The sequence below is a fragment of the Petaurus breviceps genome, unplaced genomic scaffold (assembly GCF_028583685.1).
Source record: "Petaurus breviceps papuanus isolate PSGF00001 unplaced genomic scaffold, PetGlider_PUasm1.0 175, whole genome shotgun sequence".
NCBI classification, from domain to species: Eukaryota; Metazoa; Chordata; class Mammalia; order Diprotodontia; family Petauridae; genus Petaurus; species Petaurus breviceps.
The window spans coordinates 16,097,081-16,123,866 of NW_027185764.1; the positions used below are offsets into that span (position 1 = coordinate 16,097,081).

Here is a 26,786-nt window from a genome sequence, read left to right on the forward strand (position 1 = left end):
TGGCTGGGAGGGAGAATTTTGCTGGCACAGCAGCAAGGACAGACAGGATGACCAGCACACATGGGGGAGATCAGATGGCTGCTCTCAAGGAGAATTTGCAAAGTTGTCTCTCTCCCCCAGGATGTGGCCCGGCTGATTGTTGAGCGCTCCACCATCATGTCTCACCTGTTCTCAAAGCTTTCCTACAGCGCAGAGTCTGATGCAGTGCTCGTGGCTTTGCTCTCTATCTTTTCACGCTACGTGAGGCGGATGCGCAAGAGCAAAGAGGGAGAGGAGGTTTATAGCTGGGTAAGTAATTACCTCCTTGTGAACCTGCTCCTTCATCTTGACACTGCAGTCATAAACTGGAAGGGGACTAGCTTCTCTGGTCACTTGTCCCTGCCTTTGCACCCCTCTAGTCAGAGTCCCAGGACCAGATCTTTCTTCGATGGACCAGTGGAGAAACAGCCACTATGCACATTCTTGTCGTCCATGCCATGGTCATCCTCCTGACACTGGGGCCTCCACAAGGTGAGTGGGGAGCTCTGGAGCTGCATTTCCTGCGTGGAACCGTGAGAAGTAGAAAAGGATCCCTGAATCCTTAATATCCTCCTTTGAACAGTTAAACCATCTGAACCCCACCTAAAAACTAAAGAATTCATGAGTAACTTTAATGTTACTAGCTTTATGAATAAATAAATAACAGCTAATTACTAGTGTTATTTCTTTTGAAGTTTTGCTGGTTAGTCTATATTATCTTATATCTGTCATTTTTACCTATAAATTTAATTATGTTGGAGACCCTCTCTTGAGCACTGGATTTTTTCTTAATTGACTAATGAAGTGGATTTGGCACCCCCTCTCTGATCTTGCTTTTTACTCCGGGTAAACTAGTAGATGGAAAATGATCTAAACACATGATCCGTGTTTAGAGTCTAAAAGAAACCACACGACAGGTAGAGAAGAAAAGAAGTTCTGTTTCTCTGGTAGAGAAGTGTAAATATTGGACCGGATATAATTGTATTAGACCACGATGCTTATTTTACTGTGGCCTCTTTTGAAGCTGGAGATGGTGAGTTCCATGCTTTACTGGACATCTGGTTCCCGGAGAAGAAGCCCTTGCCAACTGCTTTCCTTGTGGATACATCTGAGGAAGCCCTTCTACTTCCTGACTGGCTGAAGCTTCGCATGATCCGCTCAGAGGTACCTCGGCTTGTGGATGCTGGTAAGCTAGACTCCATGCCAGTCTTTGTCACAGGAGTGTGTTATTGGAAAGAGGGGATGACGGAGAGTTTCTGGATATTAAACCGTGGACTCGTTTGTGCTCCTGTACCTGTCCTAGATGTTACATCTAAAAGGAGAGGGGCCCAAGAGGCCAAGGAACCCCCAGCATCTTGTCTTCCAGAGAATACACAGGTGTAGTTTATGAATATCAATTCAGACTTGATGAACCACTCCTAGGGCTTCTTTCTCACCTTGGGAATAGTGAATAAAGTTAACTTTAGTTTTTGCTCTGTTGGACCACTGTTCCCAGGTTTTCTAAGAACTGTGAAAATCAGCATGTACCTAAAAGAAATCAAGCTGCAGCTACAAAATAAATATAAACTTTCTTTTTTGTTAGCTCTTGATTGGATTGATTTCTTTGGAATTTGATGCTTTTAGAGGAATTCTGAGTATATATGTTGCAGGCATATTTAATGCTTTTTTAGATTAGTGATTCAAAGTATTTTGTAGAATTTTAGAATTAAAAAGGGATTTCAGAGAGTCATCTAGACCAGGGCTTCTTAGACTTTTTCCACTTGAGACCTCTTTCCCTGTTTAGGCAGCATTAGTTGGCATCGTGTGGCCTGAAGACACGTGCAGTATGACGTGCACATACTTTGTTTTCAGAACCAAGACTGTAGTGAAGTTGCTGGGATACAGCATGGACGAGCACTGCCAGATACTCCTCGGATTCATTACATGTTTGATTTTTAATTAATTTTTGGTCATTGCATGTTCAGACCCTTTTAATGTCACCAAATTTTTTGTGACTCCACGTGGGGTTGCTAATCACAGTTAAAAATGTTTTAAGTTCGAGACCAAACCATTCCTGAGCAGGGTGACAAGTGGTCACCCGGCCTCCACTTACCCTCTAGTGTCAGAGAGCTCACCACCTCCTGAGAGCCCATTCTACATTTGGATAACTCTAATTATTAGGAAAGTATTCCTTATATTAAGCCAGTGTCTTCATCTTTGTGATTTATCCTGTCTTTTTTTTAATATGATACGTTTGGGCAAAGCTTGTTTCCCCTAAATCTTTTATTCAGGATTAACATCCACAGTTCTTTCACCCTCCTTGTCACCTTCCTTTGGATTTACCACAGTTGTGGAAGGGAGTGAACATGGTGAGCAGCTGTAGGAATTTTAGAAGGAAGTATGGGTGGTGACCCAACAGAGGCCTTGCAGACAGATGACACTTTTGGTGGATTAATTATTTTTTGCTCCTTTAGGAGCCACAATTGAAATTCCCATAAATTCTATACACAAAAGCCAAAAATGAACTAAGCAAGATCCCACCCCAAAGGGAAGTTTTAAAAAAATTAACTAACCTCATTTGAAATGTTACTCTCAGGGCTCTAGAATCAAGAGCAAGTGTATGGCCTAGAGGAGTAATGCATGTGATACAAGTCATAATGATAGGGAAGGGGAGGAGGAAATAAACATTTATATGGCATCTACTGTATTCCGGACACTGCGCAGTGTTGTGCAGATGTCTCATATGAGAGTGTGGGAACCAGGTGAAAATAGATGGAAGATGAATGTGAGTTAATCTTCCAGGGAGACAGGAGTCACAGAAAGGCATCGTGTAACTCACAGGGCTATGAAGGAGAACATTTGACTTGGCTTTGAGGAAGGGGCATCGGAGTGGGTTTATGACCTCTCCTGGCATGGCTGTGATCCTGGATTTTTTGGAGCGATTCCAGCAGAGCATAAGCTTTGAAAGAGTTTCTGTTACCCTGGAAATTCTTCAAGTGTGGCCCTCAGCAGCTGAGTGTCTTCTGGATAAGTTTGGAGAGGCTTATCACCTAAAGATTGGTCATCAGGTGGCCACAGGACTCATGAAGTGACTCAGTAGACATGAAAGGATTGCTGTCTGTATCGGTAGAGGGAACACCCTGATGGAATCAGGTTGTCTCTAGAGCTACGTCTTTTCTCCCCTTCTGCTTGTCTGCTTGAGTTACTGCCCAGCTGTTCTGGCCACTGGTCACCAGAGGCCTGGGCTGTACAGATCTGGCTGAAAACAGTTTTCTCCCAACCTCCTTTCCTCCCCTTTGTGCCCTTCCCCAGTCCCTGGTTATGCTCCCATGTCCTCACTCACATCTTCTGTTTACTGAGTGCACCTGTTGATTTCCAGCATTGCAGGACCTGGAGCCTCAGCAGCTGCTTCTCTTTGTTCAGTCTTTTGGAATTCCTGTCTCCAGTATGAGTAAACTCCTGCAGTACTTGGACCAGGCCGTGTCCCATGATCCCCAGACTCTGGAACAAAACATCATGGACAAGAGTAAGTGTTGGTTTGCCCGTATCGCCTAGCCCAACCAGGGATCAGTCAGTCAGTCAGCTGCCTACTGTGTTTGCTGAATGATGAACAACGCACTGGGCACAGTGGGGGAGCAGGAGAGATTGTGGGGCCGGGGTTGCCCTTGGAGGGCTTATGGAGATGAAATTTACATGAAGCAATTAGTGAATAATTAAGTGCTAATCTGTGTGTCGCTGGTTAAAAGTCCAGTAGGAGTTCCAAAAAAGGGAGCAGGGTGAGCTGTGGTAATCAGGCAAGGTTTGCAGAAAGAGAGTCTGGTCTCTGGAGCCAGAGTCGCTGTTATGGTAGCAGATTGCCAGCCTCATTGGCCCAGCTGTCAGGTGGGCTAGACAGGTTAATGAGTAGCCCATATTTGGAGTATAAGCTTTCGTGTCAGTGTTGTTTGGTCCTGTCTCCTGCTAGCTGAGGCTTTGCCAAAGGAAGATCTTGCAGCTCAGATCCTGAACTTTTGGTGAACACTGCTGGAAACTGGCTTTAGAGTGACTGTCCTCCAACCTCAGTTTCTGTGGGAAAGGGACTGCACTTCATGCTTGTATGTTTACATTGTTGACATGTTGCTTTGCAGATTACATGGCTCATCTGGTGGAAGTTCAGCATGAAAGAGGAGCCACTGGAGGCCAGACTTTCCACTCGCTGCTCACTGCCTCTCTGCCCTCTCGGCGAGGTAAACGACATGCCCCAAGCCTTTTTCTCTACATAGATAAGAAAAAATCCCGTTTTCTAAGCCTGATGTAAACATCCTGAATGTGACTTTTTATAGCTATTCCCTTTGTTACCTTGTATTCTTTAACTAGTGTCCCTATTTAACATCTGTCTCTTGAGTGGACATTTGTACCCTGATCTGGGCCAGTACATACATGAGACACCAAGGAGTTTCACTCAAGGGCCTGGAGTGGAGCCTGGATATGACCCTCCATTTGTGTCCATCCTTTGTGTAATTTGTGTTTATGTGTGATTTTATGGTTGCAAAGGATTTTCACATTTATTGATTCACCTGATCCTTGTGAAAATTTTGTGAGGGTAGGTAGTGTTAATATTTATTCCCATTTTATAGGGAAGGTTTAAAAGACATGAGTTAAAAGTAATTTGCCCAAGGTCACACAACTATGACTTTAAAGCTCAATGTTCTTTTCATTATGCTTTTGGTTTCAAAGATTTCCTCTATCCTTAGAAGCTGGTTGTCATTTCAGCACCTTTGTTTTTATCTTCCTGCAGATAGTACAGACGCACCTAAACCAAAAAGCAGTCCAGAGCATTCGCAGAGCCAGGGAAGGATTCGAGCCATCACTCAGGTCCGGGTCCTGGGACCAGAGGACGACTTGGCCAGCATGTTCCTTCAGGTAGTGAGACTAGATCAAAGGAAGGAGTAAAAGCCCCTGCTCTTCAGGAGAGAGAGAGGGCTTGTACATCTTCTTCCTTTGACTCATTCCGGTCATTTATTTTACTGTATTACTTTATTCAGAATAAGTCTGAGTCCTAATTTCCTTAAACTTGACAAGGCATGTTCTTAACATGGAGTCAGATTCAAAACCTGCCAAGTAATTGTTATACCTCAACATGTTCAGAATAGAACTCACTATTTTACTCCAAACCCTTTCCCACTCCTGTGTTCCATGTTATAGAGGGTGACGCCTCCTTCCAGTCACTCAGGCTCACAGCCTAGGAGTCATCCTGGATTCCTCACTATCTGTCACCACCTGTATCCAAACTGTTGTTAAGGCCCATTGATTTCACCTTTGTAACATCTCATTTCTGAGACTGCCACCACTCAAGCACAGGCCCTTATCACTTCATGCCTTGAGTACTGCAGTAACCGGCTGGTGGGTCTGCCTGCCTCAAGTCTTTCCCTGTTCCAGTCCATCCTCCATTCCACTACAGGGATTTTCCTATCACATAGGTCTGGTCATGTCACTGGCCTTCTGCACTCTTCCTAACCTAGCCCCCACCTGCTTTTCTGGTCATCTTACAACATTACTCCCAGCACATGTCCTTCCACGATGCTTTTCTTTCCAGTGACACTGACCTCTAGCCTGATCCAAACAAGACACTCCATCTCCCACCTCTGGACATTCTCTGGCTGTCACTCTCCTTCCTCATCTCCACCTCCTAGCTTCGTTTAAGTTCCAGTTAAAATCCCACCACCTATAGGAAGCCTTCCCCAGCCCATCTTAATTTGAGTGCCTTCCCTCCACTTCTATATTTATCCTGTATATAGCTTGTTTGTATATATTTACATATTGTTTCCCCCGTTAGATTGAAGCTCCTTGAGGACAGGGACTGTTTTTTTCCCTCTTTTTGTACCCCCAGCATTTAACCCAGTGCTTATTAGCACATAGGAGGTGCTTAGTAAATGTGTATTGATGCCTTGGAATACAGGGTTAATTTTGGAAACAAGCTGACACCATTTCTCTACAGGGAACTGCTCTCAATGGAAGCTTATTTGACTGAGTGACCCCCTACAAAGCAGCTTAAAGACATCTTTTCTTTTCCTTACCTCCAGTGGGCAGGGCCTGCTTGTATATCTCCTTGTAGCTGGATCTGTGTTGTCACCAGGCTTGTGGTGCTGAATGATTATTTAAATTAGGTTGTTTCTGGGATCCAGCAGAAAAACATAAACTTTTCAGCATTACTTGAATTGAAATCTTTTTAGCTATGAATCTTTTCATAGGAATCAGGGACAACTGTTGGAGGGTTCTGACATTGCTTCAGTCACAGAACAGCAGGACACGTTAATCTTTCCTGGCATGTACTTGCTTGGAGGGCTTGTACATACCTTAACTTGAGATCACAGTCACAAACCTTTGGGGTAGGAAGGGAACTCTGAGTTTCCTAGTCCAACCTATAACCAAACAGGGACTTGCTTTCCAGTATCCCTGAGATGTGGCCATGTGGCCTTTGTGGGAAGATCTCTGGCGACAGGATGGACAGACCTCTTGAGGCAGCCCGTTTTTCTTTCTATCAGGCCTCTATTTGCTTCTTTGCTTCCTCTGCTCATTGCTTCTGCTTCTGGCCTCTGAGGCCAAGCAAGACAAGTTTTTATTCCACCAGGAGAGTGTACCAGGAGAATTGAAGGCAGGGACTGTTCCAGGTATGTTCTGACTAAGGGAGACTAGAGAGAGCTTGTCACCTACCAAGCCGCTGACACTGGGCCTCTTAGTGCAGCATAAGATTGCACTAGCTTTTGGGGCTGGTAACCCGTATTGAGCTTATAAGTCACTGAAATCTCCAGATCTTTTCGGATATCCATCTGTTCTTTCAGGATCAGACCATACTTTGTTATGTGGTGTCCATTACCTGGTTCTTCTGTCTTCAGTTTGCTTCTTTTTAAATTCCTGATTTGTTTGTGATTCCCTACATCTTAACATCAGTCTCTTTGAACAAGAGCACTCCTTCTTCCTTATTGGAAGTATTTCACTTTGTTTTTTCAGAATTTCATTTTTTGAGAGGTTTTCATTTCTCTTAGATTGATTTCCTCTGCAGAATATCAGTCCATATAATTCTACATATCCTTTTTCTTAACCCTTTGAAGTCTCTTCTCCCTAAATTTGTAGTACGTGTCAGATTGTTCTAGAATTCCTTCTTATCACTTATTCTAAAATGGAATATGGTCAGTTCTCCAAGGTTCCTATGTCACTCTATCAACCACTTCCACTTCTTTGTGAGAATCAGATGCAGAATAAGTTTCCCTTATTATCATTAAAGAATCATTAATACAACTCAGGAAATTATTAACTACTGTGTTTTGGGGGAGGGGGGAGAGGGTGCTAAGTTTGTGATCCATTTCCTTAGTTCACTATCTTTATCTTCATTATCTCTGTGTAGTCATAATATGCTCCAGTGATATTATTTCTCTGATTTTTGCCTTTTTTGATAGTTGCTCAGTGTTCTCCACCATGCTTCCCTGCTCCTGGATTCCTCTACGTGAATTGATCATAATATAATACTGTTCTGCTCTTCTTGCCCGCTTACTTACTCTGTTCTTTTTGAATAAGATGTATCCTTGTAGAGCCACATTCCAGCTGTGGGTCTCATTTCACCAAGTCTTAGTGATGCCTGTGAGGTCAGTTTTGCTTCTTTGTTTTAGTAGCTCTGATTCACCTTGCATATTATTCATTTTGTGCATTTATGTGCAAGTGTACCTTTTTGGAGTTTGATAAGCTTAGGCTCATGAATGAATGGGCTGGGTTGAATGGGTTGTATCAAATGCTTAATGTGAATGAAGGAGTTCAATTCTGAGGCTCAGACATCTCCCAAGCTCCCTTACATGCTGAGGGAAGGAACTATTTCCTAGCTTCATTCTGTTATTCTTGCTCTAAAACTTTTCCTTCCCTCTTTTCTGTCCCAGCTCTTTACATTGAGTCCTGATCCTCGATGGCAGAATTCAAACCCCCGCCCTATTTCCCTGGCCCTCCAGCAAGCGTTGGGGCAGGAATTGGCCAAGGTCCGTCAGGGAAACCCTCAAGTGACGGGTATAGCAGTGCGCCTCTTGCAAGCTGTGTCAGCCCTGTTGAATTCCCCACACAGCGGGTCCTTGGTGATAGCAATGCATCGGAACCATTTCATCTCCTGTCCCTTGATGCGGCAGCTGTACCAATACCAGGTAAGCATGTCTAATTTTAGCAGTTCCTGGGGATGAGAAGGTGTGAAACATATGGAACGTGTCCTCTAGCTAGGCTGATGTGACATACACAGATAACTATATTGTAAGTTAGCAAATGATGAAGTGCATTTTGTTGTTCAGTTTTGTCTGACTCTTTATGAACCTACTTGGGGTTTTCTTCACGAAGATATTGGAGTGGTTTTGCCATTTCCTTCTCCAGCTAATTTTATAGATAAGGAAACTGAGGCAAATAGGGTGAAGTGACTTGCCCAGGGTCACACGTCTAATAAGTTTCTGAGGCCAGATTTGAACTCAAGAGGATGAGTCTTCCTGACTCCAGGCCTGGCACCACCTACCTACCCTGACTAAGTGCATAGGAAAGCATAAACAGAGTGACTTAAGAGATTCAGGAAAGGAAGGATCATATTTAGTTAGGATCAATGAAGGCTTTGTGGAAAGAGGCAAAGGAAGAGTCAGGTGAAGATGGGAGTACAGTATGGGATGGCACATGTGAAGACACGGAGAGGGAAAAGGATGGGATTGAAATAAGGGAATAGCAAATAGTAGTGTGGTTGAAGCATAGGGTGCATGGAAAGGAGTACCCTGAAATAAAGTTTCATAGGAAAGAGGGGGAGTTGATCCATTTATTTAAATAATGGGGGATTGGCCTAGAAAATCTTTAAAGGTTCATTCCAGCTTTATCATATTGTGCTTTTATGCAGATATTGACATTTTTAGGGTAACTTGAATAGTTTCAGAGTAAGATCGTGAGTATATGAAAAGGTGTTAGCACACAAGTTTTTAGAGCAAAGAGACGTATAATCAATATCGAAAAATGGATTATTAAATGGAAATTTTGGTTCATAATCATCTCTGACCTCACCTTCCCCCTCCCTTATCTCATCTCTGATGACTTCCTCAATCACCAAATTCAGTTGATTCTGCATCTGAAACATCTCTTGCCTCTTGTCTCTTCCCTCTATCCCTACCCTAGTTTCAGTCATTCATTACCTCTCACTTGATCATTTCAATAACCTGACCTGTCTCTCTGCTTCTAGTTTCTTCACTTGCTAATCCATTCTACCCACTATTGCCAATTTAATCTTCCTAGTGCACAGGTCATGTCAGTTCTCTCTCCAAGTCTTCAGTGATTCTCCATTGTCTATCGAATAAAGTATATATGTTGTATGCTAGTCTATCCATCAAAGTCATCAATTTTTGGACTCCAGACTACTTTTCTCACCTTATCTCAGATTCTTGCCTTTCACAGTCTACACTCCTGACAAACTGTTATTGACCGTTTTCATAGGTATGTCCTGCCTGATGTCTCCATGCCTTTGCTCACACTGTCCTTAACACCCAAAATCCCTCCCTTCACATGTCCACCCACTGATACTCTTTCCATTTTTCAAGTCCATCCCCATGAAGCTTTCACCAGCTCCACCCCCTGCTGAGTTAATCTTTGCTGATAGGATTGTAGCTGTAGAGCCTTAAGGGACTTGAGAGATCATCTTGTCCAGTCCCCTTTATAGATGGGAAAACTGAGACCCAAAGAGGTTGTCACAATCATAAAGGTGACTTTGTGACTGAATTGGATTCAAAACCCGGCACTGACTCCAAATACTAAGTGCTTATCATATTTGAAATTGTATTGTAAATATTTGTGCACGTATCTTATCTTCCCTGCTAGGTGACAGGCTTCTTGAGGGCATGGAGCACTTTTGTGGAGCTCCTTCACTACCCATTATAGGGCACACAGCCATTGCTGTCCTGAGGCACCCAGTTGTTAGTCGGTCCTAATAGTGCTCAAAAAATACTTGCATGGTCAGTGTTGGGGGTTGGTGGTCTCTTGCTGTCTTGGTCACTGTTCCACTGTTCATATCTAGCCATACCCTATACCTTTGGACATCAGTTTTTTAGTCTCTGAGATTAGCTATTTTTTCACTACCTGTTCTCAAAGGTTACTATGTTGATTTTTGAGAGATTCTATATACAAGGACTTAGGTGATGGTGCTGCTTTAATTCTCATTAAAAAAAAAAAAGGCAGAATGTTATTACAGTTATCCCTTCCACATCACAGGGGTTAGGGCCATGGCACCCCCACAGTCTGGAAAATCTGCTTAAAATTTTTTGATCTTCCCTTGGTGTCAGAGAAGACATCTGAATTATTATGGTATTAAAAAATAAAATATGTTGATATTATACAATATCATACATACATTTTATGCATTTCTGAGTTTCTCAACTTTTTCTTTGTCATCTACTGGCCTTCCTGTGTCGTCTGTGACTTCCAAAAAAAGCTCCAGAATTTCCCATTTAATTTTTTTTAAAGCAATAGGGGTTAAGTAACTTGCTCAAGGTTTCACAGCCAGTTATTTTTGTGTGGGTGCCGAGTATCTGAGGCTGGAACCGATCCCAGGTCTCCCAACTCTGGGGCTGGCGCTCTTACTAACTGCGCCACCTGGCTGCCCCCATTTAATTTCTTAAGCTGACCCATGATTTATCGAAGCCGTGATGGGGAAAGTAGCTATGTGGAAGGGATAACTGTATAGGTAATGGGGGGGCCACACCATTTTGTACACTAATCAGAAGGCATTGCCTCTGTGGTTGGGATATCTATTCTCTGGACCACTGCACCAATGCTGCTCCCTTGGTCTCCTTTACTTGCTTGCAGCGTTGCGTTCCACAGGACACAGCCTTCTCTTCACTGTTCTTCAAAGTCCTCATGCAGATTCTACAGTGGCTGGAAAACCCTGCGGTGGAAGATGGCCCTCTCCAGGCCCAGCTCAAATTGTTTGCAGCCCAGTACTCTTCACGACACAGGATCAGTGATGGTATGAACAGTTAGAAGAAATAAAGTATGGGGCTGAAAATCGGAAAAGCTCCCTGAAGAGATTTTTTTCATGGTTTTTTTTTTCCTAGCTTATATGGAAAAAGTGATTTTCTCATTAGCTGAAGGGAATTTGTCAAAGCTTCTGTGTCTGGCATTTGAAATGGAAAATAGGGATATGGCTGAATGATTTCATAATTTAAGAGTTTATAGTGACAGTTTCCTTTAGGGGTCTCCCTGGCCAGGGGATAAAAAGTCTGTGTAGTGCAGAGAGGACATTTCTTAGGAGCAGACAATGCAGTAGTAACTCCCCCTTGAGGAATTCCCCTGGATGGAACAGATTTTCAAGGGTGGTAGTCACAGCTGTAAGGAGTGTGGGGCTGAAGAGGGTGGAGGCTCCTGCCTGTGGCTAAAGTGATGATGCCGAGGTGTTTTCCTGCAGTGCGAGGGGGATTCTTGCACCTGGCTGAAACGTTGGCTTTCCGCCGGGATTCCGAGGCGGTCGGCTCCACGGTGTGTGCCATCATCGCCACCCTGAAGTCGGGGGAAAAATGCAGTGTGGAACCCGACCTTATCGGCAAAGGTACAGTCTTATGATAGAGGAAGTCTCCTCTGGAAACTTGCAGGGAGTACCAGGGGCCTTGGGCTCCCTGCAGAAGGCACCCTGGTGCTATTGGGGACAGGAGTGTAGTCCTGACACGGAAAGACAAAAAACAAGCTACATCATTGTGCCTTTTAGTTCTTGATCGTCTGTGCATTCCCCACTCCAAGGGGAATGTGCTCTCCCAGTAAGAAGCAGATGACATTTATGTAGCAATTTGAGAGGCAACCAGATGTATTGGGTTGGCTGAAGGGTCAGGAAGACCTGGTTTCAAGCCCTTCATCTGACACTACTAGTTTTGTGTGTGTCAAGTCACTCAATCTCTCAGTATCCCAAGCAGCTTTCTAAGGCTATAGAATTTGCAGAGCAGATGCCAAAATGTATCGGTAGAGGTATTCTGTGCTAATGAAATCACAGGTCTGGTCTAAATATACATATTTATAGACACACATATGTGTAGGTACATGTGTGTATATGCATGTGTACACATATATTGCTTGACTTATAATGTATTTTATGTACTTGACCAAATTTGATTTTCTGATCCTATGGCATTATTAGCTCTGTTTTATACGTGAAGAAACTGATTCAGAGAGGTTCGACTTGTTTTTAATAAATTCAACAGTTGATAAACACCTACTTAAGTAAGGAGTTAGTAAGTACTTAATAGTTTTTGTAAGGTGACACAGATGAACTGTTAATGAGAAAACTGGCAGATGTGATTATAAAACATAAATATGTGATAAAATTTGAAAGATCTTGGAAAACAGAAACACCATAAAATTGAAGTGGGACAAATGTTCCAGTTTTCAAAAAAACATAGAGACTCTAAACTATAAGTCAGCGAGCTTCATTTCCTGGGAATTTTCTAGAACAGATTAAAGAGATGAGCAAACAAATAGATCAGAAGTAGTGATTACAAAGAGTCAACTAGAATAGGTCCTGCCAGAAGAATCCTATTTCCTCTTTTCACTGGGTTGCTAGGCTAGTAGACCCTGGAATGTTAGATTATAGCAACATTGAGATAAAACTCTTCATACTGTTTCTGTGGAAAAGTTGGAGATACACAGTCTAGCATATAGTCCAATGCAGTGGGTTCAGAATGGGCCAGCTGGCCAGATTCAGAGTGGTCAAGAATAGATCTGTGTCACGTTGGCAGGAGTTCTCCGGTCTAGTGTGACTTGGGAAAGTCATTGATGGAATGCTCATCAGATTGGCAGATGACTGCTCTGTAGCTGGAAAGGATGGCTACCATGATGGGGGACCGAGTCAGGGTCCCAGCAGGTCTGGACAGGCTGTTTTGTCTGATAAGATGCAAAGTCTTACATGTAAAAGTAAAAAGACCCAGCTTTTCAGATAAAGGATTGGGGGGGGGGGAGAGCAGTTAGCTGACAGTCTGTCTGCCAAAGATCCCAGGCTTTAGTGGAACACAGACTCAGTGTTGGGTCAGTAGCCCAAAGCTGACGCCATCGTGGACTGTACCAAGAGAGACAAGGTTCCAGGAACAAAGAGGTGATGGCGTCTTTGTGTTTTCTCCTAGTCATCCGCATTTAGAATACTGTGTTTAGTTCAGGGTTTAAGAAGGAAATTGGAATTGCAGCTGGAAAGTGTCCAGAGAAGAGCAGCCACAGTAGTGTGGGCCCTGGTCCCATGTTGTGTGAGGATGGATTAGAAGATCTGGGTACCTTTAATTTGGTTAGGAGATGGGGGAATAAGGGGAGGGAATGGAATTGTCAGAAGATGTGGAAGGAAGATTGGCTTTGTAAGGAGGAGAAAGAGTGGAGATATTGTGGAGGTTGACAAGACTTGGCAAGTGATTGGTGATTGGGGATGAGAAAGAGGGAAAAGTTAAGGTTCGTTCAGTGGTTAGGAATGTGGGCGACTGGGAGGAGGCTGACACCCTCAACAAAAATGAGTAAGTCTAGTAGAGGAGTAGCTTTGGGGGAAAATTGGTCATTTAGGGCTGGAGTTCAGGAGATAGCATAGGACCAGATAGATGAATTTAATAGTTACCTGTTTGGACTTGCTCCTTGAACTGTGGAGTGCAAGAACACTAAGACAGAGTGAGAGTGCAGGCCAGAGCCATTCGCATGCTTGGCCATGACAGCAAAGATACCCATCCTTTGATCTCCTCACAGAGGTAAGGAATCAGAAGGAAGCCAAAGGAGGAGAGAGTATCCAAGAGGAGGGACTGATCCAAGTGTCACAGGCTGATCATGAGGAGCTCTTTCTAGCACTTCAACTGTGAAAAGCTTTTAGGGGCAGCAGGGTCAAGTGAAAGGTCTTTTTAAGATGAATGAGGCCTAGGTCTGTTTTCAGGCTACTTGGAAAGAATAGATAAGGAGAGATTGTGGAGATGAAAGAGGGACAGTTGATAAACTGACTGAGGGGATGGGTAAGGCGGTGACCAAGAACACAGATATTGGAGTTGACCTTGACAAGGAGAAGGGATGCCTTATTCTAACAAACTGCACTAAAGGAGTAGGGAATGGAGGACCGTGTGCAGAAGAGATATGAGCTCCATTTTCTCAGTAGAGTAGGAGACCAGGTCCTCTAGGGAGAGAGAATGGAGGAAGGAGATGTAGAGGCTTGAGGAAAGTAAAGACAGTTTAGAATAACTGCTATGGAATGTGACCACAATTTAGCTGTGGAGGATAAAAAGACTGTGGTGCCTCATTGAGGGTCCAGTTGAGATTAGGTGATGTCAATGTGTAGTATGCTAGGGGAGGACAGAGAAGATGGATGGAGGGTGGGATTTACCTGGGGTTCAGATTTGGTAAGACGTGTGCAGAGATAGGACATGGCAGCAAGAGATTCAAGGGGAGGGGATAATGTCCAATTAAACTCATCAGCCACAGACTTAGCACAGCAGAGGGAGGAAAGTAATGCCAGAACACAGAAGCTGGGAGAATAGGGAGAGGTAGAGAAGCTGAAGGGTGCAGTGAAGAATAGTTTTAGGGGGAAGCAGAGGCAGAAAGAGCAGGGATGAGTACATCAGAGAGAGGAATTGCCGACCTGAGATCCTGGAAGTACGGTTATAGGGGACCCTGAGACCTAATGAAGTCCCTGCATTTGTGGGAGGGGAAAAGAAAAAGAGACTGGAATTCCTTGAAAAACCATGGAGAATGACTTGGAGATCAGCATCAATGCTGATTGCTTGATAGATTGATGCAGACAGATGAAGTGCACCTCAAGGGAGAAGAGGTAGCAGAGTGAGTGTTGGCAGTAGGATGGTCTAACAGCATACTGAGGAACAAGGGGCGTGCCTCCTCCTCCTGGCCCAGTGTGTTTGAGGTCACGAGAGAAGGATCGAGCAGGAATGAAGAGGATTGCCCGGGCTGCACTGGCTCCAGGAAGGAGCACAACAGAAGGGGTGGCAGAAAATGATAGGATTGAGTGAATAGTAGGTGGGGGAAAGGAGAGCCCACTTCAGGGGATGTGACTGAACCATAGTGATGGGGGGAGGGAGAGGTTGAAAGTTTGTTAGTTGAGATGGGAGAAGTCTCCGTTGACTGGGGCTAGATCTGAGTCAGACATCTGAGCGAGTGAATAACTCATGTTTGGGACCTCAGGAGTCTTTAAGTTCAGACTGTGCCATTTGTTTACATCATCCTGAAATGAAACGAGATGATGTGGATCCAGAATACCTCCCTCAGAGTGTGCACTGAGCTCCTGGTTGGGCCTGGTGTCTGAGGTCTGGGGTGTTCACTGAGTGTAAAGGACTGAGACATTGCTGCTTATCTCAGATAGTTTTAGTGTAACAGGATAAAGGGAGTAAGTAGTGCCTGTACATATGGTAGCAGGGAAAGGGATTTTGGTTTGAAGGAGTCTCTCAATCCAGTCTCTGGATGCTTTTTGGTGATAGCTGCATCATTTTTTTCAGATAGTTAGTTTACCCAGGGCAGAGCATATATTTTCTCCAGAAAAGTCAGTAATTTCCAGGGTAAGAGGGGCCATTAGAGGCTATTGGGCTAAAATCCCTCTCCTATGTCCATTGATGGAGAAAGGAGAAGTATGTCCTGGGGCCTTGACTCCATCTGTGGACCAGTCCTACTTAAGGTAGCCATGGAAGGCTGCAGAGTTCGTATGACATTGGACAGAGTAGATGCATCCTTTGCATATGGAACCAGGTTTCAAAGATTCTGGGGAGAGGAGAACAAGGAAAGCTCCGCATCCAGTCCCTGTCAGGAACTAGAGTATTCTTGGTTGCCACTCAAGAAATGCCACTTACATTTCTGGCTCACCAAGGCCAGGGACTCGGTCTCATTTGGTGTTTACCTTCTTCAGTGCCTAGGATAATATTCTAAACGTAGTAGGTGCTTAATAAATGATTATTGAATGACTTGGCCATTGTCACACAGGCATCTAGTAAGTGATAAAGCCAGAACTTGAACCCATTTTTTCTGACTGTTTTGCTTAGTGTCCTCTCTACTATGCTGTCCTGCCCTGAGGGAACTAAAGGTCCCATGGCTTCAGGAAAAGCAGATGAATCCTTTTAGATAACTAAACGTTTATCAGCATTTCTATGTTTCAGTAGAAATTCACTGTCTTTGCTACATATGCTAAAAAAGGATAATATAAAAAATAAAAATTCCTAATTTTCTAACCAAAATGTTGGGTATTTCACAGTTTGGAATGGTCTGTTAAACATTAGAAACTTAATTGGCCATAAGGAGTGGATTGTATTGAAGCTACCCGTTCCTACTCTTGAGCCTTCTTAGGAAGCTAAGGTTTATGTTTTCTCCAAAGCTGTGTTGTCACACAGTGCTGTTGGTTGCTAGCATTTCCAGCTGTGTTTTTTCTTTCATATTTCTAGTCCTTCAAGGTCTGATTGAGGTGAGATCTCCTTATCTTGAGGAGCTCCTGGCCATCCTCTTCTCATCTACCCCAGAAACTGCCTCCAAATTTCCTTCCACTAAGCCGATTGCTGTTGTGAGCTCCTTGCTGCTTCAGGAAAGAGAGGAGACTTCAGGGAAAAAGGAATTGGACAGCAGTAGGTGAGTTGTGGGAAAGGGAAAGAGTCAGTCCTGTCTGGCTCTAGTCATACCTTCTGTGGACACTAGGGTTGTCTTGTCTTCTCCAGTGGCACTGAAGCTGCCTGGCCTGGTCCCTCCTCAGGACTTCTGATTGACTGGCTTGAAATGCTGGATCCTGAAGTGATCAGCAGCTGTCCTGATCTCCAGCAGAGGCTTCTTTTCTCTTGGAATAAGGTTTGAGTCCCTCTCTTGGCTTGAGTTTAAATCTAGGAAGATCTCATTTCTTTTTGGAGGTTGTTAACAGAGGCATGGGAAAGGGTTTCATTATCACAGGTATATACACAGAAAAGAGGTGTATGCTGGATTTCTCGAAGGAAGAAGGTTTTTGCATTGTTTAATTAGGAACTTAATATTTGACCCTGTTTTTCCTATTTCTTGCATTTGTTTCCTGTGTGGTTTCCTGCTGTCTAGTGTGAATCTGTCAGTCTTCATTTTTGAATGGGCAGAAAGATGAGAGGAATTGATTTTCCTTGATAAGGCCGTGGTAAACGTTTCCTATGGCACGTACAGTTTATCTTTTGAGAAAACTCCACTGATCCTACTGAAAGATTTTTTTTCTTCCAACTCATGTTTATTTATCCTCTTTTTGAAGAATTATCCAAGAAAACAGTTTGTTTCTTGCTCTTTGTTTGGTGTAGCCACAGAGCGTTCTTATAAACTGGCTTTGTTTTCCAGTGTCAGACTGACTAGTAAACACTTTTTTGGTTTTCTTTCTCCTCAGTCAAAAAGTCATTCTGGTTCTCAGGTGCTGTCTTTCCGCCCCTACCTCTTGGCTCTCCTTACTCACCAGTCTAATTGGAGTACTCTCCATCAGTGCATCCACATTCTGCTTTGCAAAAACCGGGAACAAAGGTGAGTGAGTACTCCTCCTACATCTGAGGAAACCTGGTTGTGGGGTTTTGTTTCATCAGGACAGATACTCTCATCCTTTGAGTGACTTTGTAACATGAGGCACACAGCTAACAGGGTGACTTGTGCCATCATGATGGCTTTAGCTTACCTTCACACCCCTTTTTGGTAGACAAAACCTTACAGGTTCTTTGGATTCCGATGTTAGCCAATAAGTAGAGGATATAAACTTATTATCAATGAAAAGATGGTTCATGATCTTGTTCTAAGTGTAGTAAATTGTGTATGCCAGCTACAAAGTCTGGCTGGCAGAACCAACAGAAGCATAGTCATGGTCCCTGATGCAGGTGTTCCTGAATCTTGAAGGGGAGCCACATGGGAGCTGTTCTTGAGTCTGCAGATTCCTCTCTCTTCAGAGGGAATAGTATGTCTTTTTGGTGGATTCATTTTCACTGAGTCCTTGTTTGTGTTTTATTAGCTATCCTTTCTCACTCCACTGGAGAACTAAAGAACATTAGTAAGAACAATGTATTTGGCTTCCTTTGGTTTTGATAATTTGGGGTTTGACCTGTAAGACTGATTACAAGGGAAAAGAGACTTCATAATACTTCATAATACTCAGGTTATGCTGTCTTTGGCTTCTGAAGTAAAACATCTCTTGGGAACACTAATTACCCCCAAGGAGAAAGCCATGGGGATGTTTTTTTTTCTAGTGGAAATCTTTTTTTATCCTTTTCTCTTTGTGGAGAGGTGACATTCTTTCACGTCTCTCCTTCTTCCCTGCACACACTTTCGTATTCAGTTCCCTAAAGATTACTTCCTGTTTCTAAGTTGAAATGGTATTTCTGTTCTGGATTCTCTTATTTTTTTCTCAGGTTTGACCCATCTGCTGCTTTGGATTTCCTGTGGGCTTGTATTCATATTCCTCGAATCTGGCAGGGAAGGGACCAGCGAACTCCTCAGGTACCAAATGATACCTTTTCAGATGAGTGAATGGAAATGTAGCTGAGTGTTTTCATGTTTGGAGTCTAGTACCTTAGTCATCATCCTTCAGCAAATTGGATTTTTGCCCTTTGGGATAGAGACTTTTCCTGACTGCCCTCTGGGCTGTGTTACAGAAGCGACGAGAAGAGTTTGTGCTTCAGGTCCAGACTCCAGAACTGATAAGTTTGGTGGAACTGATCTTGGCTGAGTCAGAAACCAGAAGCCAGAGCACCGAAGATGCCTCATGTAACCTTATCCAGTCACGCCTGCCGCTATTGCTTAGCTGTTGCCATGGAGATGTTGAGAACATCAAAAAAGTAACAGAGTACCTGACAGGCAGCATCCAGCAATGGGGAGACAGGTGAGGACGCCTAAATATTCCTTGGATAAATTTGTGCTTGAATATGAGTAATTTAGATAGCAGATGTAATTGGCAAGTATTCTTGGGTCTTACAATTTGACCATGAGTGCTTGTCTTAAAATATGACCAGTCAGAAGGTGCATCTTTCTTAGCCCCCCAGAGTTTTAACCTGGATATGATTCACTCTAACCCCAGGGATTAGTGTCTCTAGTCATGACGAGATCATTTTCCTTTTGCATTTAATTGTAGCTTAGAGTTTGGGAGTGATACCTATAGAAAACCAGCATGTATTGGACTGTTGACGTTGGTAGTCACTGGCCTTGGTCTGGTACCCTGTTAATTTTCCACAAGCCTAAAATACTGCATTGAGCTCTTTAGACATCCTTAAGGATCTCAAGGTTTCTAGATATCACCTTAGAATGAATAATATAACCTTAAAGGATACTTCCTCTTTCAGCTTGTTAGGAAAACGCTGCCAAGACCTTCTCCTCCAGCTCTATCTGCAGCTGCCAGAGCTTCTGGTGCCCATGCCTGAGACCCTGTTGAACAGTGAGGGGGCAACCAGTAGCAGCACCTGCAAGGTGAGTAGATCTGAGGCAGAGCCATTCTTTTTCTGCAGCTGAGGCAAGGCAGCTGTGTTGTACCTGTAGTGACAGGTTTAGAAAGAGGATGGAGGCAATTTTCCAGTTAACTCTTCATTTTCACTTGAATTTAGTGCTATAGTTATATAGCTGTGTAATTTAGGTAGAGGTGATTTTTTTTTCAGTTCTTTTCTTCCATAGTTGGATACCTCTGCTTTAAAGTGTAAAATGTCTTTACTTAGATTAGAGAAAAACTAGATTAGAAGATTAATGATCTTGATGTGGGTCCTGATGCCCCTATTCTTAGCTGCATCTCCTGAAGACAGAATTTTGACCTTGTCTATTGCTCTCTCTTGTAATAAGCTCCCCCCCAGCAAGGTACCTCAGTAACCTTGAAGCATCCTTTACATCAATCTAGGGTTGATGAGGATAGATATCTTTGCACATATGTTTTGTTTTGAGTGCTGTTTGAATAGCCTTAATGCTAGGGAACTTGATCTGTTGGGAACTGAAAAGCTAGTTTAATTACTGAACTCCAACAAAAAGAAACATTCAGTAGCACCAAGAAAACTTCTTTCTCAAAGATAAGGAGCTCTGAGTCCATTGGAGAAAGAGAGAGTAAGCTTCATTTTAAATTCTGTAAACTCCATCCAGTTTCCTACTCTATATTTTCTTGCCACTTAGTCAATGTTTGATATAAGTAACAAATCAGTAATGAGTTGTTTCTGTAATCCTCTACTCTTCATAGCTTAAAATCCTCAATCTCCCTTTCAGCTTGATGCTCTGGTTCACCGATTCATCCTCCTCCTCGCAGATACCAGTGACTCCAGATCCTCTGAGGGCCGGGTGGCAGATGCCAACATGGCTTGTAGGAAGTTGGCTGTGGCACACCCTATCCTGCTGCTGAGGTCTTAGTCATTTCCTCCTTCACTGCTAGGGTAACGGGTGGGAGAATTTCTGCATTTATCTATAAGGAAGGAGGTCGCATTCCTTCTCCCTATTACAGAGTTCAGGCTGTGACCCCAAAGAGATGGGAACACCTCCCTGGTTTCTAGCCTGAATGGGTGACAGGCTGTGATGATCCTGTAGGAATTAGGATGAACATAAGGTTTTTTTACCCTTTTATTTCTAGGCATCTGGCCATGATTGCTGCCCTGCTTCATGGGCGAACCCACCTTAACTTCCAGGAGTTTCGTCAGCAGAATCATCTGACGTTCTTCGTTCATGTCTTGGGGATCATAGAGCTGCTGCAGCCACAGGTGTTCCAAGATGAACACCAGAGGGCGCTTTGGGACTGTCTTCTTTCCTTCATTCGGTTGCTTCTGGTAGGTGACCATTGTCCTTTGCCTAGTTTATCTTCTCCTGAAGGCTTTTGCTTGAGGTGGGGGAGCTTGGTACCAATATTGTGCACAATTGCACACTGTTGGTGCACTGTTGCTCTAAGGAAGACTTTGTCTCTGTGAATGCAGGAATATATAGCTGGGCAGCAGCATATGCAGAATTTTAGACTGCCAAAGTATTGCTTCTCTCTAATGTGGGATATATATATAATCACATGGGTTCTTCCCTTCAGAATTATAGGAAATCATCCCGTCACCTTGCTGCCTTCATCAGCAAGTTCGTCCAATTTATTCACAAGTATATCACATGCAATGCACCAGCTGCAATCTCCTTTCTGCAGAAGCATTCTGACTCACTCCAGTAAGTGTCCTCTCTAAGTTTTTTCTTTTCCTAGACCTGTTCTCTGGGGTTTAAATGTTTACATCCCAGACAGGTAAGAGGCCCACAGCGGAAAGTGGGAGCCTCTCAGATATTTAATCTCCCTGGCATTTGGGCTTAGCAGATACACTGATCCCGATGTGGATGGATTGACTAAGAAAAGCGGACTCTTGAAATCAGTAATTAACAAGTCTAAGACTAAAGAGTAGTTTAAAAAAGTAATGTTAACTATGAGGTCTAACTCCATGTGTAGGAAAAGGAAACCTCAGCCAAAGTTTGGGGTCTGAGTTACAGAGTATGAACAGTAGATGCTTCTTTGTCCACTACAGACATTCCAGAGACGTTCCCTCTGCTGTGTGTTACTGGCATTCTGCTTGGACCTTATTTTCTTCTCTGTACGTTGGTTTGCCTGCTTGACATCCGAGTGCAGTACTTTCTTCTTCCTTTTCTCTCTAGCCCTTATAATTACAGATTTCTTTATCCAGTCTTCTGCCTGTTGGTGTCTTATTGAGCTGAGAGCTAGTGTTTTCTTTCTCCACAGTGACTTATCTTCAGACAATGGGGACCTGGTGATGCTGAAGTCTCTCTTAGCGGGGCTAAGTCTTCCCAGCAAGAATAGTGTTTCTGACCATGGCTCAGATGAAGAGAGAGATGGTGAGTTTAGGGAAGGCTGTTCTCTAAGGGTTGCCACAGGGGACTATTCTGCAAGGTTAACTAGGTATCCGCTTCTGTGAGGAAGATTTTAGATTGTATTGAAAAAAGACATCCAGGACCCAGTTGCTATTGCTGAGATACAGGAACCATAAATTTCTTTGGGTATTTTATTCCCACTTGATGTCCTTATTTCCCAAAATTCAGTTAGATGTGCACCAGGCTTCTTGCTCAGAGCAAATATAGTATCTGCATAATGGGAACCAACCACTTTTCCAAAAGAAGATTATCATTTGTGTTTGCAGTCTTTGTTCTAAGCTGAGGAGAATGGGTTCAGAAAAGAAATCAGAGAATGACAGGAGGAAACCTTCTCCAAGGAACTGCTTCCTATCAAAACATGCCTCTTTCTGTGCCAGTATATCTAGGATGAATTCCAATTTTGCTGTTCAAAAGAGGTGGCTATGGTTTACGTTTTGGACAGTTAAGGAAAACATTGCTGGCATCCTTTTTTGCTGCTGATGTCACCATCCTGACCCTTAGAAACTGGATCCTCTACAGGTCACTTATTTAAAAAAATACTGCCAATGCTGAAGGCAGTTTGAGAAGAGTTCAGAAATGTTTTGAACCGTACAATAAGTGCGTGAATGTAGGTGACTGTTTTGAAGGGGATAACATTCAGTTGGATATTTAGCTTCTGATATGCTTAAAAAAACAACTTTCATGTTATACTTCATGCATTCTAATTTTCGACTGATATTTGGGGCAGACAAGGGCTAAATCAGTTTAAGTGACCAGATCAGAAGCTCACTAGCCATTTTAACCATACCAGAGTCCAGAACCTAGAGTCAATTCAGATCCCACTTCTGCTACTTACTAGCTGTAACCATAGGCAAGTTAGCCTTTCTGAGCCTTGTTTTCCTCATTTGTAAGATGGGAGCAGTAATACCTGTAGTACTTGCTTTACAAGGTTGTTATGATGCTCTGAGGAGATAATATATGTAAAGTGTTTTGCAAAACTTTAAGTGCCTGTAAGTGTTATTTTTATTGTTTTTCTTCCAGATGACACCTCTGCTGGCTCCCTGCCTCTGGTCAGTGTCTCTCTCTTCACTCCTCTGACAGCAGCTGAAATGACCCCCTATATGAAGAGATTGTCTAAGGGCCAAACCGTAGAAGGTAAGCAAGGAACCCCGTTGGGGTTGGCTGGGAAGTGTTCAGTTACATCTGTATCCCTAGAATAGCGTATTGTAGAAAAGCTCTGAGGCTTTCCCTCGTGGTCATGAGCCACAGTAATCAGCAGAGATATGTGTACAGACAACTGAAGGAGATTTTTAATTTGGTGTCAGGCCTATGGCAAAAAGAAGACGTAAGCAAGTGGAGAGAGAGTATATCTGAGCAAGATGAAGCATCTGTTGCCCTTTGGCAGCAGCCTCAGCCTGAGATAGGTGCTCAGAAAGGCTGGGAAAGCAGCAATTGCAATCAAACATTTATGAAAGCATCTACTCTATGAAAGGCACTGTGCCAGCCACAGGGATACAGAGGCAAAAAACAGTCCTGTCCCTGTCTTCAAGGAGGTTTTAGCCTGGTCGATTAGGTTAAAATTTCAAAGTGAAGAAGTAATTTAATCTCCTGAAATTATACATATGATTGATGATATCAAGCTATTTCCAATAACAAATGAGATTTTGGTGTAAAATGCTAGGGGTCAGGTTTTGACAGGCCAGACTCCAGAATAAACCAAATGTGAAGTGATCCATCATTGGGGAATTTTGCAACTGGGTTAGGCAGTGGATTCCTTTAGAGTCTAAACAAAAAGACTTGAAAGTTTTCCCCCCTCCTCTAAACCCCTTATTTCCTACATTTCTTTGGTCTTACACAGAATGGAGAGAAATTAATTCCAGGAAATGTTAGTTGACTATTGAGGTAGACAGGGGATGGATGCACAGTGTGTCTTCTGAATGTGACGTTTTGAAGAAACACATTACATAACACAGAGCTCCTCCATCAGTTTCAATGTGGGTTTACTCTTAATTACTGGATATCTAGGGGTGCTTAACTGTATTACCTGTTAGTTTGGTTCTTTTTTGTCTCTCATCCTCACCCCGTTTTTCTTTCTATTTAGATATCTTGGAAGTTCTGAGTGACATAGATGAGATGTCCCGGCGGAGGCCAGAAATCTTGTCCTTCTTTTCTGTAAGTGCCATGGAAAGGAAGTCTCTTGTCCTGTCCAGCAGTCATGTCCAGTCCAGCGAGTTCACTCGTTTTGGGTCTTACTCCCCTCAAACCAAAGCCCAAGTTTCCCATCGCTACAGAGAGGACTCACTTCCTTTAGTCATAAGCAGGAACATTCTTCAAATACCAGGTAATGTGACTGGAAGCCCTTGGAGACTCAGCTAAGGAAGACCATGTTTCCCCTGACCTATGAATCTCAGACACTTTATCATTGGTCTTCATCCTGGCCCACTCCCATTTTCTACTGAGCATAGGGATCTACCTCCCAATGTGGAAATAGGAATCCAGGTAATAACTTCTCCTCCTTTCCTTCTCAGACCAACCTGCAGAGGCTGATGAGTGCATCTGAGGAGTCCTGTCGGAACCTGGCCTTCAACCTTGCCCTACGCTCAATACAAAACAACCCTAGGTGAGAAATAGAGGGGCAGGCAAGTCCCACTACACACCTTGTGTATCTCGTCTTTCACTGATGATTCCTGACAAGTTCTTTCCTTTGCTGAATGATTGGAACCAGGTCAACGTAGAAACACTTGTGATAGAGTGTAGCTATTACATAGCTCAACCAGATAGCTAAGATGAAGGTCAACACAGAAAAATAGCACAGCTCATGAAGTCGCCCCATCTCAGTAGGATAGTTTTAAAAGAAATTTTACATCTTGTCCCCTAAAAAAGTGAAATCAGCTAGGGCTCTGTTCCTGCAATACTTTGGCATGAAGGGGTCCAGAGGACAGAAATTAGAAGTTGGCCAGATGGCTCTAAGTGTATTCTGAAATAGGTTTAGATAATAGAATTTAGAGCTGGAGATCATCCAACCCTTTCATTACGTATGGGATGAAACTGAGGCCTAAAAAAATCCGAACACTTCAAGCATTTACCTCACGATTGTGGTTTGTATCCATTAATGTGTGTGAAAATTCATCACAGACACACCAGAAAAAAACAGAGGCAGGGCTAGAACCCCCTCCTGCCAGGAATTGTGCCCCCATTCATCCTCTTTATCGCCAATGGTAAAGGCCCTGTTCCTGGCTTCTCACTAAATGGCTCATCAAGGGTTTCATTGTTAGGGTAAAGTGAAGCAGGACCAGGGGTGTGTCACAGTAGTGTTGATGGGAGCCTGCTTGTGTGTTGTAGCATTGCTGCTGATTTTCTACCCACATTCATGTACTGCCTTGGAAGTCGGGACTTTGAGGTGATGCAGACAGCACTGAAGAACCTGCCTGAATATACCCTCCTATGCCAAGGTGGGCTGTTTGCTTTCCTGTCTGGGCCCTGATAAGCCAGTCCCCAGTATCTGGGAAGCAAGAGTCACATTGCTTATTGGATCAGCTTCAGGCCCCCATTATGACCTGTAGGTCTCAGGCGGGTGTGAGTGGGGTTCATGCTACCGATCAGAAGGCATTATGGGCCTGACCTGTGAACCCTAGATCCTGGCTGTGGTTGGTCCTGGGAAATCCCTTATTCTTTCTTAAAGAAAGGCATAAGACCTGAAGAAGCTGAGTTCTTGTTTTGGGAAATAATTCTCAAGACAGACTGATCAGCATCATCTTCCTCTGGCCTTGCACTGATTAAGCACCTACTGTGTTCCCCGGAGAGTAGCCCTGCAGAGCCAGAGCTCTGTGCTCTGGATGAGTCCCCAAGATGCCCTGAAGAGGCCGCTGGGCAGCCTCAGAACCAGAGCCCAGAGCGAGCCAGTAGACCTTCTCTTTGCTTTCTTTTTCAGAGCATGCAGCTGTGCTGCTGCACCGGGCCTTTTTGGTTGGGATGTATGGACAGATTGATACCAGTCCCCAGATTTCTGAAGCTTTGAAGATTCTGCACATGGAGGCTGTGATGTGACCAGTCAGGGGCAGGACCTTTGGTTGGTTTTGTGTCTCAAGGGGTCAGACCCTAAGGTTCAGGGTCTGTTTGTGGTCTCATTGGGGGAAAAGTGCACATAGTGCTATGTAAGGCGGGGGGAAAGGTAAGGGAAGGATGCCCGTCCCAAGCACTCCCCCTGGGGACCATCAAGGCTTTAATTTAAGCAGTGGATGGCCCCCTGTGGTTCTTTCCTCTGGTCCCATGGGTCGGGTGACCAGGGCATCCCATCGCCCCATCAGACTGGAGTCTGATGCTACATAGACCGTAGGTGTCACAGCCATAAGGAGAAGCCAGGTTCTGAGTCAGCACCAGAAGGGACAGAGGGCGGGGTGGGTTGGTTTTTTTTTTTTATCAAACTTTGTAAATTAAATCTAATGTCTAAAGTGCTGCCTGCCTAGACTTCTTCTCTGACCTCTCCTCCATCTGTTTCCACCTAATGTCTGAAGTCTAAACTGCTGGGAACCACTTTCCCTCAGACTGCTGAGCGTGTACTTCAGGAAGAGCTGGGTGTAGCGGCCCAGCTTGGATAATGAGCTTTGGAATCTCACTCTGATGCTGTTTGTGAGCCTCTGTCTCCTCATCTCTAAAATGGGGATGATAAATTCCTGTATGACCTACCTCACAGGGTTGTTGTGAGGCTCAAATAAGCTAATACATGGAAAGCACTTTGCACATTCTGAGGAGCTAGAAAATGTCAATTATTGTTTCTATTCATTAAGCTACCCACTGGTAAAGATGGAAGAGTTTGGGAATTTTAGTCAGGAAGGAGTTCAGAAGTCTCTCCTCAGCGCTGCCATTTGCTGAATGACTGCACAAGGTTCTAAACCTCTCTGGATCTTCCATTTAAAAAAATGAGATCAGGGGCAGCTAGTGAATAGAGCCTGGCCCTGGAGTCAGGAGGACCTGAGTTCAAATCTGACCTCAGACAC

The 26,786-nt window shown here is 43.7% G+C and overlaps 1 protein-coding gene across 1 annotated transcript in view; it reads left to right on the forward strand.

Moving 5' to 3' along the window:
• Positions 1–26,549, forward strand: part of INTS1 (integrator complex subunit 1) — a 49,484-nt gene extending 22,935 nt beyond the window's left edge. The window contains 24 exon segments of the mRNA XM_069084824.1: positions 121–288; positions 399–510; positions 1,043–1,204; positions 3,377–3,523; positions 4,125–4,223; positions 4,775–4,899; positions 7,905–8,159; positions 10,834–10,993; positions 11,432–11,572; positions 16,407–16,587; positions 16,674–16,800; positions 17,348–17,478; positions 18,351–18,438; positions 18,594–18,820; positions 19,278–19,401; positions 20,176–20,309; positions 20,534–20,726; positions 20,975–21,102; positions 21,662–21,774; positions 22,831–22,944; positions 23,891–23,961; positions 24,318–24,409; positions 25,132–25,241; positions 25,721–26,549. Of these exon segments, the coding sequence (XP_068940925.1) occupies positions 121–288; positions 399–510; positions 1,043–1,204; positions 3,377–3,523; positions 4,125–4,223; positions 4,775–4,899; positions 7,905–8,159; positions 10,834–10,993; positions 11,432–11,572; positions 16,407–16,587; positions 16,674–16,800; positions 17,348–17,478; positions 18,351–18,438; positions 18,594–18,820; positions 19,278–19,401; positions 20,176–20,309; positions 20,534–20,726; positions 20,975–21,102; positions 21,662–21,774; positions 22,831–22,944; positions 23,891–23,961; positions 24,318–24,409; positions 25,132–25,241; positions 25,721–25,836 (3,318 nt within the window). The 3' untranslated portion in view covers positions 25,837–26,549.
• The last annotated feature ends 237 nt before the right edge of the window (positions 26,550–26,786 follow it).